Source organism: Oryx dammah, unplaced genomic scaffold (assembly GCF_014754425.2).
Source record: "Oryx dammah isolate SB20612 unplaced genomic scaffold, SCBI_Odam_1.1 HiC_scaffold_28, whole genome shotgun sequence".
NCBI classification, from domain to species: domain Eukaryota; kingdom Metazoa; phylum Chordata; class Mammalia; order Artiodactyla; family Bovidae; genus Oryx; species Oryx dammah.
The window spans coordinates 14624851-14644035 of record NW_024070212.1 but is presented as its reverse complement, the minus strand read 5'-3'; the positions used below and the strand labels follow the sequence as shown (position 1 = coordinate 14644035).

Sequence of the window (19185 nt, the reverse complement as noted above, 5' to 3'; positions counted from 1 at the left end):
CCTTTCCTAGTTATTGATAACAGTGGAAAGCTCTATCTTTTACCACCGAAGTTGTCAGCTTTGGGTTTTTTACATACAGCTTTTGTTAGGTTGAGGTAGTTTCTTTTTATTCCTAGATTTCTAGGTTTATAATCATGAACATGTTAGATTTTTGTAAAAAAAACTTTATGCATTTATTGCTATGACCATGTGATGTTTCTTCTTTACTTATTAATGTAACGAATCACATTAATTGATTTTTGAATGTTGAACAAGTTTTATATATCTGGGAGAAATCTTACTTGGTCATGAGACAGATGGACAGATTTCATATTTTATTATTTATGTTTTCCTATTCTCCTTATCAGACAGATTCATTTTTACTTCTTTCATCTTACCTTATGCTTCTTCCTTCATTCAAAAATGTTATCTGCTTCCTTGCTTACATGTGTCTATATACGTTCTGCTGCTGCTGCTAAGTCGCTTCAGTTGTGTCCGACTCTGTGCGACCCCATAGACAGCAGCCCACCAGGCTCCGCTGTCCCTGGGATTCTCCAGGCAAGAACACTGGAATGGGCTGCCATTTCCGTCTCCAATGCATGTGAAAGTGAAGTCGCTCAGTCATGTCCGACTCTTCGCGACCCAATGGACAACAGCCTACCAGGCTCCTCCATCCATGGGATTTTCCAGGCAAGAGGACTGGAGTGGAGTGTCATTGCCTTCTCCAATATACATTCTATATATATAAATTCTTCAAGTGCCATGTTTCTCCAAGTTCTATCTATAGACCAAATATATCAGAATCACTTTGGGGGGCTTATGATGGAAATGAAAATACATACTAATAGACCTTTTAAAAATTCTTATTAAGGAGTTCTAGGATAAATACCTCCTAACCTTCCTGGTCCCTAATACCTCACACTGGGCACTCTCATTAGTGCCCTTCTCATTCCATGAGGGCTTTGACAACTTAGGTTGGGTTGATATTCTCTTTCCCTCATCCCATAACCCAAGTCTTCACATCATTAAGGCTCCAACATCCAGCTCAGGATCATCATGGTTTCCACATCCCAGATGGATACTTACTTAATGGCTTTAAGACTGAATTCTTCAGGAAAGAAAAGAGAAAGAAGACAGGTAACGTATTTGAAAATATGGCTTTATGGGAATTCCTTGGCAGTCCAGTGAGGCTCTGGACTTGGCACTGAGGCTCCCTTGGTCTGGTTAAGGTTTAACCCTTAATGGGGAAACTAAGATCACACAAGCAGCATGGCATGGCCAAAAAATTAAAATAAAATAAAATATGGTTTTATTATATTTATCTACAGTAACACAATATGTTATTTATTTTTCATGGGGTTTTTGCTTTATAAAAACAGTATCAGTTAGTATATAATATTCAGGGTCTTGTTTCACTTAAAATCTTGTTTCTAAGACTCATTTATTATCATTACACTTCAGTTATAATTCATTAATTTTTATTACCATATCATAGTCCATTGCATAAAAAACTACTATATACTTATTTCTTTTCCTGTCAACCAGGGATATATCCAGTTTCTATATATTCTAATAAATCTTGCTAAACCTTTACAAAAAATGCATTCTGGTGATAGCTGGGCAAGAGTTTTTCTAAGTTATATGAAAGGTAATTGCTAGATTATACTGGGTTGATTTGAAACACTCTTTTCGTTACATATTCTGGATACCAAAACTTTTAAATTATGTTATAAATTTCCTCTCCAAGTCTGTAGAAAGTATTCATACATTAATGTGGATGATGTCCGATAAACGAATTCTTAATTTTAATATAATACAGTATTATAAGTGTTTACCTGTATGCTTACTGCTTTTGATATCTTGTTTATGAAATCCTTTCAAACAAAGGTCATTAAGTTTTCTTCATTCTGTATTAACTTTAAAAATTAGAAGGTTTATCTTTTATTTTATGCTATGTATTTATTTAACCAACTGGGAACTGATTTTTACACATGGATTAAGACAGAATCCAGGATTTCCTGGTGGTCCAGTTGTTGAGAATCCACCTGCCAATACAGGGGACATGGGTTCAATCCCTGATCCAGGATGATTCCACACGCCCCAAGACAACTTAAGTCCATGCAACACAACTACTGAGCACGCGGTAAAGAGCCCACATGCTGCAACTACTGAATCCTGCTTGCCCTCGAGCCTGTGCTCTGCAACAAGAGAAGCCAATGGAATGAGAAGCCTGCACACTGCACTGGAGAGTAGCTGCCGCTCATCACAACTACAGAAAACCCACGCGCAGCAACATCCAAAATTAAACAATTACCTAAAAAAAAGGCCAGAATCCAATTTCATTCCCATTCTTATGCAATATAAAATTTGGGGGCACACAACACTGTCAAGGAACTATACTCCAATGAAAAAGAATAAATAATAAAAATAAAAACTTTCAGGGCACCATTTATTGAATATTGTTTTCTTTATTGATATGTAGGGTTACCTCTGTCATATGAGCAAGCTTGCATGCATGGATCTTGTTTCTCTTACCTAGTTCTATACTAAGTTCCATGCTAGCTCAACACTATTGTTTAGTTGCTAAGCTGTGTCCGACTCTTTGTGACCCCATGGATGTAGCCCACCAGGCTCTTCTGACCATGGGATTTCCCAGTCAAGAATATTGGAGTGGGTTGGCATTTCCTTCTCCAGTGGATCTTCTCAACTCAAAGACTGAACCAGAGTTACCTGCATCTCCTGCTTTGCAGGCAGATTCTTTACCACTGAGCAACCAGGGATGCCCCTGGCTCAATAAACCATAGCTTAAAATTAAGTCTTAGGGAAAATCAGGTGTTTTATTTCACTCCTAGGTATATACCCTAGAGAAATCAGCATCCTATCCAGCAGTGAACATTAGAGGAATGTTAAGAGCAATATTTTTGGATAATAGTGTCAAGCTGAAAATAACCCAACAGTAAAACAGAAAACCCTACCTTTTGTTTTGCATCAACATGGATAGACCTAGAGATTATCATACTCAATGAAGTAAGTCATAAAGAGAAAGACAAATACCATGATATCACTTATACATGGAATCTAAAATATGACACAAATGAACCTATCTACGAAACAGAAAGATTCACAGACATAGAGAACAGATTTGCGGTTGCCAAGAGGGAGGAGGGGTGGAGAAGGGAAGGACTGGGAGTCTGGGATTAGCAAATACAAACTAGTATATATAGCATGGATAAATAACAAGGTCCTACTATATACCACTATATTCAATATCCTGTGATAAAACAATATGGAAAAGAAGACGAAAAAGAATACATACATACATATATATATATATATATATACACACACCCCCACACACATATACATGTATAACTGAGTCACTTTGCTGTACAGCAGAAATTGATGGATCATCTATATTTTCATAATTTAAAGAAAACATGTATTATACACAAACAATGGATAACACATAACAACAACAAAGAGGTAACTACAACTACATGCAAAAACAGAGATGGTTTTACATTTATATGTTGAACAAAAAAGGTGTGGCACAAAAGCACATATTCTATGCAATTCCATTTCAGTGAAGTTCAGGAAGGATAAACTGAACTATCAATGTATTGTCTAGCATTGAATACTTAAATGGTATAAAAAAAAGGTATAAATCAGGAGACTGATTATAGCTACTGGCAAGGAAGTGGTGTATGACTGGGAAAGAACATGGAATATTACCAATGTTCTTCCTATATATTCACCCATTCTATATCTAAAACTGAGTTTTATAATTTTCTAGATATAAAGTTCTTACAGTAGTCATATTTTAATCTCTCATATATAGTTAACTCCTTTTTACTTCCTAATTTTATTATTCCCTTTTTCTTTCCTTAGTGATCAACCTTACCAGAAGTTTATATAGTTTATTAATTATCATTAGTATTACTAATGTTGGTCTTCAGTGATTCACTCTGCTATAACTTAGTTTTATTTTGTTAATTTAATGTATATGTTTTATCTCTGTCCATCACATTTTGGGAATTATTCTCATTTTTCTGATTTCTTAACTGGACTCTTTGTAATCAAGCAGGAGCTTGTGGGGCTTTCCCAGGACAGACCGCTCCCTTATATCCTCTGCTTTAGTTTTCTCTAAACTTAACGTCGAAAATAGCATCTGATGCATATTTCCTAAAGTTGTTTTACAGATGGTAAAACGACCAGCAAATGAAAATTAACTACTTGATGATCCTGAACACCACAGACCTCCTGGCACCTAAGGACTGATGATGTAACCTCTGTGACATCACCCTGTTACCTCATCATCAACCATTCAGAGATTTGTGCATGAGCTGATCATATACCTGGGATGCTCTTTCCTCACCTTATCTTTAAAAATGTTCTCCTAAAACCCATCAGGGAGTTCAGGCTTTTTAAGCACTAGTTGTCCTAACTTCTTGCTTAGCACCCTACAATAAATGCTACACTTTCCTTCACCACAACCCACTGTCAGTAGTTTGGCTTTACTGTGTAAAGGTAATCAGACACCAGTTTTGTTTACTAATATCTTCATTCATAAATCTTCAGCATTCTTGAAAATAACTAAGCATTACTGGCTATAAATATCCATCTAGGTACCTCTTCTGCTACATTTCAAAGTTTCAATATGTAGCACAGTATTCATTCAGTTCTAAATATTTTTAATATTTTAATTAAAAAAAACTACACAAATCCACTGGGAATATAACTTATAGAAACTACATATTATATGCAATCTTGATAAATAACTGGTAATAAACACAGCACTAACTCATACCTTATACAAGAGTAAATTTCAACTGATTTAAGACCTGTATGTAAAAAAGTAATATATAATCCTTTGAAGGAGAATAATTAAATTATTATATATTCTTAGCATGCAGTAACATACTATATATACTAAATTACAAGATCTTCAAGATATATAGTTATCATTTACACAGAAAACCCTTGTATATGTACATATTTGTAAATGCATCAAGAAGAGTAAAAAAATACACAATATACTGTTAATAGCCTATCCATGGAAAGAACAGGATTTGAGAAGAAATGAGATTATGTGAAAAGATAATTTAAACTCTTAAATCAGTATACTTCTAGTTTCACAGATTTATTTATAACTACATATTCTCTCAGGAAAAAAAATTTAAATCTCTATAAGAAAGTATTTTTTATAGATATATGCATAGAGAGCTACAAAAAAACCTCTGTAAACAGTGGTCCGGTGGTTAAAACTCTGCCCTTTCACTGCAAGGGGCACAGGTTTGTGCCCCCTACATGCTCCTGCTGCTAAGTCGCTTCAGTCTTGTCCGACTCCGTGCGACCCCACAGACAGCAGCCCATGAGGCTCCAGGCAAGAACACTGGAGTGGGTTGCCATTTCCTTCTCCAATGCATGAAAGCGAAAAGTGAAAGTGAAGTCGCACAGCTGTGTCTGACTCTTAGCAACCCCATGGACTGCGGCCCACCAGGCTCCTCTGTCTATGGGATTTTCCAGGCAAGAGTACTGGAGTTGGGTGCCATTGTCTTCTCTGATACGCTACATGGCAAGACCAAAAAACAAAACAAATAATCTTCAGGGAAAGAATCTGATTGGATATATAACAAAAGGATTAAATGATCTTTCCAGGGGGTGATTCTGACTTTCTGCCCTATACCTTTTGGGAAAAAATAAAATATAAAAAAGAAGCCATTAAAAAACAATCTAACATGCACGAAGACTTAAAAAATGTATTTGATGACAGGGACGACAAGTTTAGAGCACAGAGGAGATAAAATAGCCTGCAAGTAAAAATAATTCCGCTCACATAGTTATACAACATAATCTTTCTGGGTCTTGATTTCCCCATGTATAGTGAGGGCCTTGGCTAGATTGTTACATTTCCCCTTTCTTATTAATTATTCATAATTTTGACAACCAGAAGTAGGAACACTTAGAACAGAACAGGTCTTACGTAGTTACGTAGTGAAAGATTACTAGATCAACTGAACAACTCAGCTGCAAAGATATGTTACGTTTGCACATAAGCTAGTTTCCTCGACACAAACAAAATGTGAAATGAGAAATTACCTTTTAGCATTCTCCTCTTCCTCTTCTTCCTCTGGGAATGGCTTCTGCTTTTTCTTGGTCTGTTCTTCCAATAGCCAACTCTTCCTCTTCAGTCCCTTTTTATGGTCTGGATTCAGGTTTACACTCTGAACAACAGCTTCAATAACATCCGTAACTGTATCAGGACCAAGGTGCAGTGCTGTTCCTTCCTCGCCTTCATTTAATTCTGAACCAACAAACTGGGCAGCTTGGAATGCTTGCATTGATACCACAGCCTGGAGAGGACATTTCCGAGGTCGACCTGGTCTGCGTTTAACGAAGTTATTCCCTGTCCTGGCCTGTCTTTGAAGTTTTTTGGCTTTTAAAATTTTATTGACATGGTCCAGGTTTTTCTTGGTGGCCAAGATTTTGTCATAATTGCACATTTTCCGAGCTTGGCGCTGCATAGCTTCTACTACACTTCTCTTAATATGATGGGGGGAATGGCTGCTTGGCAACTTTTCAGAAAGGAGTGAGATACTACTACTGCAAGAGTCACTGGGGACTGCAGGCACTAGAAGGCTGTCTGGTTTTCCTAGGGTTCGCTCCTTGCTGAGGCTGTGGACTGGACTGGAGGAAGGTGGCACAGAAGCAGATGCAATCACAGCATCAATATTTTTCTCCAGGGGCTCTTGGTCCTCATGTTGTACCATTCGCTGCAGCAGACTATCCACAGAGTCATCCCCAGAAGAAACCAATCTTGGACTTCGAGAGGGAACTCCATTCACTAAATAAGACAACAAATCACACGTGATAAAAACTGAACACAACTAGTTACTCAAATAACTTTATGGAAGATAAAAGGTAAGGAATACCACCGTATTATTCACAGCAAGATTAAGAATCATAATACCATATGCATTTGTCTTTCACGGGCAAGTTGTTTCCTGAATAAGGAACATTACAATAACCACAGTAAATTCAAAGTTGGCCCATGGTTCCCTAATAATACATGGGTAAAAAAACAATTCTTACTCTGAGATGAGGAGCAGAGTTTCTTTCTTTATTACTACTATTTTGGCTGCACTGAGTCTTTGCTGCGGTACTCAGGCATTTTACTAGTTGTGGTACACAGGTTTAGTTAGATCCCCATGGCATGTGGGATCTTAGTTCCCCAACCAGGGATTGAACCCAGGTCCCCTGCATTGGAAGGTGGATTCCTAACCTCTGGACCACCAGGGAAGTCCCTAGAATTTATTTCTTTAAAAATGAAAGTTCAGTTAAGAGATTTGACAACTAAATATTAAATAAAGAACTAAACTTTACACATGATGTTTCCATAATATAACAGTGTGTGCTCAATTGTGTCCAAACTCTTTGCGACCCCATGGACTATAGCCCATCAGGCTCCTCTGTCCATGGGATTTTCCAGGCAAGAATACTGGAGTGGGTTGTCAATTACTCATCGAGAGGATGGATCTTTTCCACCCAGGGATTGAACCCGAGACTCTTGTGCCTCTTGCATTGGCAGGTGGATTCTTTACCATTAGCGCCACCTAGGTAGTTCAGTGCTCTTTCTGACAATGTTTTAAAAGCGCAAAGGAATAAAAGAAATCGTCTTCTTGGGAAAAGTTTTAAAATTCCATCAAGGCTGTATAATGTTACCCTGCTTATTTAACTTATACGTAGAGTAGATCATGTGAAATGCAAGGTTGGATGAAGCAGAAGCTGGAATCAAGATTACCAGGAGAAATGTTAATAACCTCAGACATGCACTGAGGTTATAAACTATTTCAGAAAGAATACATGTTGATGTTAAGATTTGAAAACAAGCTGTCTTACGTATAAAATAAGCTTATGGGTACCAAAGTAGGGAGGAGGAATAAATTAGGAGTTTGGGATTACCAGATTAACTGAATCACTTTGTTGTACGTCTGAAACTAACGGAACATGGTAAATCAAATATACTTCAATAAAAAGCAAAAACAAAAAACAAATAGTGTTAGATAAACCTTACCTTAGTGACCCCAATGATTTGGTATTTGTTTGGTGCCTATAGTAACTTTTTAAGACTATAAATAATGTGGGACATTTTCAACTTCCTCTGGCAAGCTATATTAGTTTTACAATGTTATAAAAATAAGAAGTCACTTCCCAAGATGCCTAGTTTACTATAAGTGATCACCGGTTATACTTCTTCAAAGTTAATCAATGGATTCCTAATCTGTATGACTTTAAAATGTGATACCATTTTAGTTATTCCTTTACAAATTCTAGCCACTCTAGATTACAATCTCATCAGACTACAAGGAATTTTTTCTCAAATTACCAACATCTTCCTTCAAATATATCCAATTGTCTTGTTTAAATTCAGTATTTTTAAAATTTCAAACTTTCAGCTGTATTTTTTCTTTTTTAGAAAATTTTTTATTTTCTATTGGGTTACAGCTGATTAACATTGTGACAGTTTTAGCTAAACGGTAAAGGGACACAGTCATACATATACGTGTATCCATTCTCCTCCAAACTCCCCACCCATCCACACACCCACATAACTTTAAGCAGAGTTCCATGTGCTACACTGGCCTCCCTCGTGGCTCAGATGGTCAAGAATCTGCTTGCAAAACAGGAGACCCAAGTTTGATCCCTGGGTTGGGAAGATTCCTTGGAGAAAGACATGGCAACTCATTCCAGTATTCTTGCCTGGAGAATGCCATGGACAGAGAAGCCTGGCAAGCAAGTCCATGGGGTTGCAAAGAGCTGGACACGACTGAGCAACTGACACTCACTGACTCAGTCACTTGTTCACTATACAGTAGGTCCTTGTTGGTCATTCATTTAAAACACAGCCGTGTGGGTCCATTCTCAACTCCCAAACTACCTCTTTCCCCAGTTGTAAGTCCCCCAACCATAAGTTCCTTCTCTCTGTCTGTGAGTTCTGTTAAGTTCATTTCTTACAATCATTTCTTTTAAGACTTCATATATAAAGAATGTCATATGATAATTCTCCTTCTGACCTAACTTCTCTCTATAAGACACCCTCTAGGTTCATCCATGTTGCTGCAAATGACATTATTTCATTCTCTGTAATGGTTGAGTGATATTCCATTGTATATAAATACATCTTCTTTATCCATTTCTCTGTTGGTGGACATTTAGATTGCTTCCATGTCTTGGCTACTGTAAACAGTGCTGCAATGAACACTGGAGTGTGTGTATCCTTTTGGACAATGTTTTTTTCTGGGTATATGAAGAGGGATTCCAGGGTCTTAGTGTAGTTCTATTTTTAGTTTCTTAAGGAACCTCCATACCATTCTCCACAGTGGCTGTACCAATTTTCACTTCTAGCAACATTACAGGCGGGTTCCCTTCTCTCCAGACTGTCTCCAGCATTTGTTGTTTATAGATTTTTTTGATCATGGTCATTCTGACTGCTGTAGTTTTGATTTGTATTTCTCTAATACTTAGGGATGTTGAGCACCTTTCCATGTGCCTCTTGGCCATGTGTATGTCTTCTTTTAAAAAAATGTCTATTTACGTCTCTTTAAATATTCTCTTGGGTCCTTTCTCTCTTCTTCAAGAACCCCTATAATGCAAATGTTGGTGAACTTCATTTTGTCACAGAGGTCTCTTAGGCTATCTTCATTTCTCTTTATTCCTTTTCTTATATTCTGTTTTGTGGCACTGATTTCTATTATTCTGTCTTCCAGGTCACTTCTGCTTCAGGTTCTTCTGCTTCAATTATTCTGTTATTGATTCCTTCCTGTGTATTGTTCATCTCTGTTTGTTTGTTGTATAGTTCTTCTAGGTCTCTGTTAAACATTTCTTCTCCTTTTTTTCCCCTCCGAGGTCCTGGATTATCTCCATTATCATTATTCTGACTCCTTTTCTGGAAGGGTTGCCTATCTTCACTTCATTTAGCTGTTTTTCTAGGGTTTTATCATGGTCCTTCGTCTGGGACAAAATTCTATGCCTTTTCATTTTAACTTTCTGTAATTGTGGTTTTTGTTTTGGAGGTTGCCGGATTCAGTTCTTCTTGCTTCGTCTGACTGCCCTCTATCTGGTGGATGAGACTATCTAAGAGCTTTGGGTGGGGAAGCTTCCTACTTTCAGCTATATTTTATATCACCACTCTTTAAAATCTTGCCTCCACTGTTTTTATGATAATATACTTTGATTACCTTCCAATTACCTGTGACTGAATTAACTTTAGAGACCCTCAATCCCTAATACTTGTCATTTACCTTTTAGACCTACTTTCCCGGAAAATGCTTATTCTTATAGCTTCAAAGTAATCCTGATTACTTTTCTCAGTAAATGATACCATAAAGCCAACTATTCAAGATTATATATGCTGAGAACCAATCATGTGGCTGGAATCATTTGATCTATGCTCACACAAAATCATCTAATTAATTCTCCCCACAAGCCATAAACTTTTGTCTTATGTTAGTTTGATTTCTTGGCCCTATCTACTTTTCTTAATACTACTACAACTCAAGATCAAGCTAATCTTATCTCCCTGCCCTAAACTGCTTGCAGGGCTAATTAAAACATGTATACAACTCCTCTGATGCTTCTCATACCAAGTGAGAGTATCTAATTCCCCTGCCATGAATATGAGCTACCCTTAGTGAGTTGCTTCTAGCAAAAAGAATCTGATGGAAATATGAATGTGGTGATTTCTAAGGTTATGCTAGAAAAGGAAACACAGCTTTCATCTGGGTTTCTCTCAGGACACATGCCTTTGGAACCCAGCTTCCACACTGCAAGAAAGTGTAAGAATAAATCCTAGGTTTAAAATCCTGAAAATTATTTTTGTCTCCTCTTTCCTATCATCAACTGCCCAGAAATACCAAAGGTTTTTAATTCTTAAGAATAAATTTAAAACAGAATCTTAAAATGGGTATACTGTTTGGAATTTCATTCCTGAGCCACTCACCTAGGGCTACCTCACACCTTACTTTCTAAACTGATTCCATCTTACCAAATTATAGTCTGCCAAATCTCTGTTGTTGTTGTTTTTTTTTCCCCTTAATTTTTCTTAATTTATTTTTGGTTGTGCTGAGTCTTAGTTACTTTTCAAGGGCTTTCTCTAGTTGTGGCGAGGGGGAGCTACTCTTCGTTACAGTGCTCAGCCTTCTCATTGCCATGGTTTCTCTTATCACAGGACACAACCTTTAGAAGCGGGGCTTCAGAAGTTGCAGCATGTGAACTCAGTACTTGTGACTTGTGGGTTCCAGAGCGTGAGTGCATGGGTTTAAATACCTTGTGAAATGTGGAATCTTCCTAGATCAGGAATTGAACCTTTGTTTCCCGCATTTACAGATGGATTCAGGGAAATCCTCTTTGTTTGTTTCTTGGTTTTTGCAGTCTGCTCCATCGAGGACATTATGCTGGGCATGCTACATTTTACTTCTGGCCACACTGCATGACATGCAGAATCATAGTTCTACAAGGGTGGTTGTAAACCATCGTGGTTAACTGGATCGTAAGGATCTTTTTCTTTCTGACCCCATGGACTGTAGCCCACTAGGCGCCTCTGTCCATGGAATTCTCCAGGCAAGAATACTGGAGTGGGTTGCCATTCCCTTCTCCAGGGGTCTTGCCAACCTTGGGATCGAACCTGGGTCTCCTGTACTGCAGGCAGATTCGTTACCAACTGAGGTACCAGGGAAGCTCCTTTTAACTTTAGTCAATCTATTATGAATGGGTTGCCATGCCCTGCTCCAGGTGATCTTCCCAACCCAGGGATCAAACCCAGGTCTCCCACATTGCAGGCAGATTCTTTACCATCTGAGTCATGAGCAGAGCCTTGTGGCTCATGAAGTATTTTCATGTACTTCACTGCAACTCATAAGCAGTCTTTTGAAATGATGCTATCCAAAAAATTTCCCCATTATTTTTATAGGGTACCTTCACTGGTTTGTTCTTATTTATTTATTAAAAAAATTTACTGAGATATAATTGACATAGGACATATATTAGTTCCACATGTACAACAGTAATAATGATTTGGTATTTGTATATACTGCAAAATGATCACCATTACCATGCATAGTTACAAATTCTTTTTACTTCTGTGTGTTTTTTCATTTTCTTAATGTCTTTAGAAGAGCAAAAGTTTAAAAAGTTGATGAAGTTCAATTTATCTAATTTTTTTTTTTTTTTACTTTAACAGTTCGTGCTTTTTATCCTACTTAAGAAATCTTTGAATATCCCAAGGTCATAAATATTTCCTACTAAGTGTACTTCTGAAAGTTCTATAGTTGGGGAAACTACATACAGTTATATATTCTATTTCAAGTTAAATTCTACATATGGTATAAGGTCAATGATCTTTTTTTTCCGTAAGTATATCCAGCAGTTCCAACACCATTTGGTACAAAAGATTGTCCCTGCTCCACAAAAATATAGTATATGTGCAGAAAATCAACTTAAAAAATCTATGGGAGTGTCTATTTTTCTAGTTGTCTATTCTGTTGCATTGAAAGATCTATATATCCTTTCACCAAAAACAGTCTTGCATAATTTATAGTATGTCTTTGTAACAGTTAGTAGAAGTCTTCTAATTTTGTTCTCAAAAAGAGCATACATGTTTTACTTTTCAAGATATTTTATATATCTATATAAATTATAGAGTTTGGAACTTTGTATTTTAAAAAGCCAGCTGGAATTCTGATTGAGATCCCATTAAATCTATCAATTAATTTTGACAGAGGTGACATTTTAACAATACTGATTCCTCCAAAATGATTAATCTAGAATATGTTTAATCTTTTAGCCATTGTCAATAATGCATCATACTTTTTATCATATAGATCTTGTATATTTATAACTTTTAATACAATTGTAAATGGTATTTTGCTTACATTTCAATTACTAATTAGTCATTGCTGGTATAGAGAAATACATTTTATGTTCAGCTTATATATCTTTCTTAAACTCATTTTCTAGGTGCAGTAGCTTTTTTCTGATAGACTTCTTAGAAATTTTCCTATGGATCAAATCATCTGTAAATAGAATTTTTTTCTTCTTCCTGTCTTACCTATATGCCTTTTATTTCTAAGAATTGGGTTTTTTTTGGGGGGAATTTTTAAAAATTTATTTTTAATTGGAGAATAATTGCTGTACAATGTTGTGTTGGTTTCTGCCACACTTCAACATGAATCAGCCATAGGTATACACATGTCCCTTCCCTCTTAAAACTCCCTCCTACCTTCTGCCACATCTCACCTTACTAGATTGTCACAGAGCATCAGGATGATCTCCCTACGCTATACTGCAACTTCCCATTAGCTATCTATTTTATATATGGTATTCTATATATTTCAGTGATACTCTTTTTCAATTCGTCCCACTCTCCTTCCCCCTCTGTGTCCATAAGTATGTTCTTTATGTTTAAGTCTCTATTCTTGTCTGGTAAATAGGCTCATCAGTACCATTTTTCTAGATTCCATATATATGCATTAATAAATGATATTTATTTTTCTCTGAATTCACTGTGTATAACAGGCTCTCGGTTTATTCCCCTCACTAGAACTGACTCAAATTCATTGCTTTTTGTCTGAGTAATATTCCATTGTATACATGTACCACATCTTGTTTATCCATTCATCTCTTGATGGGCATCTAGGTTGTTTCCATGTCCTGGTTATTGTAAACAGTGCTGAAATGGACATTGTGGGCATATCTGTTTATATATATAACCTGTTTTAGCGTATATGCCCAGTAGTTGGTCATATGGTAGTTTTGTTCCTAGTTTGTAAGAAATCTTCATAATGTTCTCCGTACTGTCTGTATCAATCTACATTTCCACCAACAGTGCAAGAGGGTTCCCTTTGCTCTACATCCTCTCTAGCATTTATCGTTCGTAGATTTTTTGGTGATGGCCAGCCATTCTGACTGGTGTGAGGGGATACCTCATTGTAGTTTCGATTTGCATCTCTCTAATGCAAGATGTTGTTTTTTCATGAGTTTATTAGCCATCTGAATGTCTTCTTTGGAGAAATGTCTGTTTAGGTCTTTTGTCCACTTTTTGATTGGGTTGTTTTCATGATGTTGAGCTACTTGTATACTCTCGAGATTAATTCTATGTCAGTTGCTTCATTTGCAATTATTTTCTCCCATTCTTACCGCTGTCTTTTCATCTTGTTTATGATTTTTTCTTGAAGTAATTATTGCTATATATGTCCCTACTGGCATTTTCTTAATTGTTTTGAGTTTGTTTTTGTAGGCCTTTTCCTTCTCTTGTGTTTCCTGTTTAGAGAAACATTTGTTGCACAGCTGGTTTTGTGGTGCTAAATTCTCCTTACTTTTGTTTGTCTGTAAAGCTTTTGATTTCTCCATCAGCTTTGAATGAGATCCTTGCTGGAACAGAGTAATCTTGGTTGTAGATTTTTCCTTTCCATTACTTTAAATATATCCTGCCATTCCCATCTGGCCTGTAGAGTTTCTGTTGAAAGATCAGCTATTAACTGTATGGGGTTTCCCCTGTATATTACTTGTTGCTTTTCCCTTGCTGCTTTTAATAGCTTTTCTTTGTGTTAATTTTTGTTAGTCTGATTAATATGTGAAAGAATTGGTGCTTTTCTTTTAAAGTGGATGTCAGATTCTGTCAAATGTTTACTCTTTGGGTACTTAGCAATTGTGATTTCATCACTTACTGTTAATTTCATAAGCGATTTTCTAATGTTAATCCAATCTTGCGTTTCTGGAATAAACTCACGTGGACGTGGTATGCTAAACATTCAACATACTGGATTCAGTTTGATAACATTTTATATCATTTGCATTCATGCACAGGAATAATACTAGTCTGTAGTTTTCTGGTAATGTGTGTGCTGCTTGCTCTCAGAATCAGGGTAATGGTGGCCTCATAAAATGCATTGGGAAAATGTTTCTACTTTCTGGAATAGTTTTTGTATAATTAGTATTCTTCTTTTCTTTGAATGTTCATGATTAAAACTATTTGGGTACTGAATTTTCATTGTAGAAAAGTTTTAAACTATAGGTTGAGTTTATTAAACAGATATGAGGCTATTTAGGCTATCTGTTCTTGAGTCTGTAACGGTTTTTCTCTTTTTATCAAATTTATTGGCAAAAAACCTGTTCATCATGCTCCCTTATCATCCTCCTGTGGTATGTAGCAATTGCAGTGATAGCCTTTCTTTCATTCTTGATACTGTTAACTCAGTTTCTTTTTTCTTAATCCTTTTGGCTAGAGTTCACATATATATTTTTTTAATATTTATTTATTTATCTGGCTGCATCAGCTCTTAGTTTTGGCCTGTGGGTTCTTGGCATGCAAACTATTAGTTGTTTTGTATGTGGGATCTAGTTCCCCAACCAGGGATCAAACCCAGAGCCCCTGCACTGAGAGTGCAGAGTCTCACCACTGGACCATCAGGGAAGTCCCTAGAGTTCACATCTTAAAAAAAAATTTTCAGATAAGGAATACACCTTCAGACATAGAAGTGCATGCAGAACACCAGCTACAAGAGTACGTGACCAAAGGAAAAGAATATATAGAACCACGCAAAACTCAGTAGGAGGAAGGAATGAGGGGGAATGTTGGTAGGACTGGAGGTGCCCATGGTGTGTGGGGGAACTGAATCAGGGGTCTGATCCCCACATCAGGGCAACTGTCCGAGTCAGAGGATAAACATTTAAGGTCGGGAGTGAATCAGCTGATCTGTGGCTGTTCTCATTCACACCTGTAGAATGAGACTCAAGACAGTCTTTGCTGCAGCCATACCTACCCTGGACAGGGAAGCAGGTCCCCTGGAAAGCGTAGCAGCTGGGAGCTAGAGTTTAGGGATTCCGGAGCAATCCCAGGGCGAGGGCTGCTGTTGACTGTGGAGGGATGGAGAAACGGAGAGATGGTCGAGGGGATGTGAGCAAGGAGACTGTGGTGGGAAATGCCTGTGGAGGAAAGCCGGCAGCCATGGAAGCAAGGCAATACTGCTGAGTCATGTGTAGGGGGTGGAGCCATCACCATAGCCTCTCCTCACAGACCAGCACGTGGAGATGGGAGGGCAGTTCAAAAGGGAGTGGATATATGCATACCTATGGCTGATTCATGTTGAAGTTTGACAAAAAACAGCAAAATTCTGTAAAGCAATTATCCTTCAATAAAAAAATAAATTAAAAAAGAATTTTTTCAGGAAACCAGTATAAGCTTTCAGCAATTTTTCTATGCTGTTTATTTTTACTCTTGTATTTGTCAAATTTTCTTCTGCCTAATTTGGGTTTAACTTGCTGTACTGACTTTAGCTTCCTTCAGGTCAGAGTCTAGGCTACTGTCTTAGATCTTTATTATTTTATAATGTAATTCTATAACGCTAAGAACACAGACTTAGCTATACCCCATAAATTTTTATGTATTATCATTTTTATTCAATTTAAAAAATATTTCTGGACTTCCCTGGTGGTACAGTAGATAAGAATCTGCCCCTGAATGCAGAAGACACAGGTTTGATCCTTGGTCTGGAAAGATTTCACATGGCGAGGGGCAACTAAGCCTATGAGCTGAACTACTGAAACTTACCCACGTACAGCCTGTGTTCTACAAGAGAAGTCACCACAAGGAGAAGCCCATGCAGCACAATGAAGAGTAGTCCCTGCTCACTAAAACTAGAGAAACCTTTGGGCAGCAACAAAGACCAATCATAGTCAAACAAACAAAATATTTAAACAAATTAAAAAAAATTCTGTGATTTCCTCTTTGACTTATGCGGTATTTAGAAGTGTGATGCTGGGCTTCCCTGCGCCTCACTGGTAAATAATCCACCTGACAACGCAAGAGACATGGGTCTGATCCCCAGTCCAGGGGATCCCCAGTCCCACAGGATGCAGAGTAACATGTGTCACATATACCGAGCTATGAACCACAACTACTGAAGCCTGTGCTCCTAGAACCCATTCTCCACAACAAGACGAGTGATGAGGAACCTGTGCACTGCAACCAGAGAGTAGCCCCAGCTGATGCAACTACAGAAAAAGCTCACGAAGCAACAAAGACACAGCACAGTCATAAGTAAATAAATAATTTTTTAAAAAAAGAGGTGTGTTGCTAAATTTTCACTTTTTGGGGGGAATGTCAAGATACCTTGTGTTACTGAATTCTAATTCAATTTCACTGTGTTCTTAAAATATATTCTATATGATTTCAATCTTTTAAAGTTTATTAAGAAGTTTTACGGCCCAGAATATGATAATATCTTGGTATAATTTCACATGAACATCAAAAGAATATGAGAAAAGGGTGTTGTCTATTTACTTATTGAAAATTCCTGGAATGCTTCAATTCTTTGGTAAAGCCATGTTTCCAACTAGCATGATTTTTCTGTGTGAAGAACATTTCTAGTACTGTAAACCTGCTGACAACAAATCCTTTGTTTTTCTGATTATGTTTTTTTGCCTTCATCTGTGAAGGGCATTTTTCTGGTTCAAGAATTTTAAACTGATACTTTTTTTTTTCCTGTCAGCATTTTAAAGACATCATTTTACTGTCTTCCTGGTTAGGATTTGGGGAACTTCATGGACCTATGGATTTATAAAGTTCATTAAACTATTAATTTTATGGAAGATTATTTTTCAAATGTTTTTTTATTCCTAACTCCCTCCTTGTAAGACTCAGATCCTATGTATGTTGGCCTTCCTGATATTGTACCACAAGTTAATAAAACCGTGTTCATTTTATACCAGTCTTCTTACCCCACATTTACACTTCATTTTTATTATTTAAAAAAATTTTTTGGCTGTGCTGGGTCTTTGTCATGGCATGTGGGCTTTCTCTAATTGTAATGCATGGGCTTAGTTGCCACAAGGCATGTGAAATCTTAGTTCCCCGACCAGGGATCCAACCTGCGTCCCCTGCATTGGGAGGGTGTGTTCTTAACTACTGGACAGCCAGGGAAGTCCCTACACTTCATTTTAGATAGATTTTAATAGTATTGCTGCAAGTTCAAAGAATTTTTCTTCTGGAGTGTCTAATCTACTGTTGTCCCATTCAGTGAAATTTTCATTTCAGATATTTATCATCTAAATAAGTTAACCTTGGATTTTAAAAATAGTTTCCATTTTCACTATTCACTATATTCATGTTTTCCTTTATATCTTCAAAGATAGCTATTTTAATGTACTTGTCTGTTAATTCCATCACATACTATTTCTGTGCCAGTTCCCACTATTATTCCATATTCCATTTAGTCATATTTTCTTGCTTCTTGGCATGTCTATTAATTTTTGATGCCAAATGCTGTAATGATACATTGTTAAGTATTTCGATTTTGCTGTCTTCCTTTTTAAAATGTTAAGTTGGACAAACTGAATTTACAGAGTTCTGGTTGATTCATCTGCCTTTCAATTGCAAGATAAAGGCTGGCATTCCTGTGTTGCTAGAGTAAATCTGAATGCCAGGTAAACCAAGATCAAGGATACCCTAATCAAAAAAGAAACTCAGCTTTACAATGAAGAGAAATTAAACTTTCCTTTGGCTCTGCAAGGCAACTAGAGGCGCTACCAATATACAACAAAATTTTATTCATCTTTTTCTTTGTCTCACAGGCAATATACATCTGCATGAGACACAGAAGGTGAGTGTGAGCTTGTGTTCAGGAACTCTTTTTTCTGCTTCACCCAAAGCTAAAACTGAAATAAGGATACAGCTTCTGTGATAGATTTGTTTCTGTCTGCTCTTACACTGGCATCACCATTAGGGTGTTACACATTCATGAAGGGAAATCTGATGGAAACCTCTGTCTGCTAGAGTCCTAGGCTTTGTACTTTGTCTCTTATTAACTGGATGTGTTCCAATAAGCAGGCTCAATATCACCAGGACTCAAGTAGGTGTCAAAGACCTCTAACGCTATTTGTTTTCGTTGAACCAAGTTTTCTGGACATTTCTGGTTTTCTATTTACTTATGTCAAAGTTCAGCAAGGTATTCAGAAATGTTTCCCACATTGTACTTAGTTCAGGCATCAAGAAGATTGTTTACTTTGCACATCTAATCTACCACACTGGTGGAAATAAAGAGCTCTAATTTATTTCAGTGTAACCTGAATTCTAATAGTCTCCTTTCCTCACCTAAAGCCTCCAAACCGCTATAACTTTACACTTGTTTTTCAAAAAATTTTTTTCCCAAT

General features: G+C 37.0%; 1 protein-coding gene across 6 annotated transcripts in view; it reads right to left on the bottom strand.

Annotated features, from left to right (window-relative positions):
• Positions 1-19185, bottom strand: part of ASH1L (ASH1 like histone lysine methyltransferase) — a 208062-nt gene that overhangs the window by 99530 nt on the left and 89347 nt on the right. For all 6 annotated transcript variants that reach the window (XM_040230325.1, XM_040230324.1, XM_040230328.1 and 3 more), the window contains one exon: positions 6079-6823. In XM_040230325.1, the coding sequence (XP_040086259.1) occupies positions 6079-6823 (745 nt within the window). The remainder of the gene's footprint in view (positions 1-6078; positions 6824-19185) is intronic.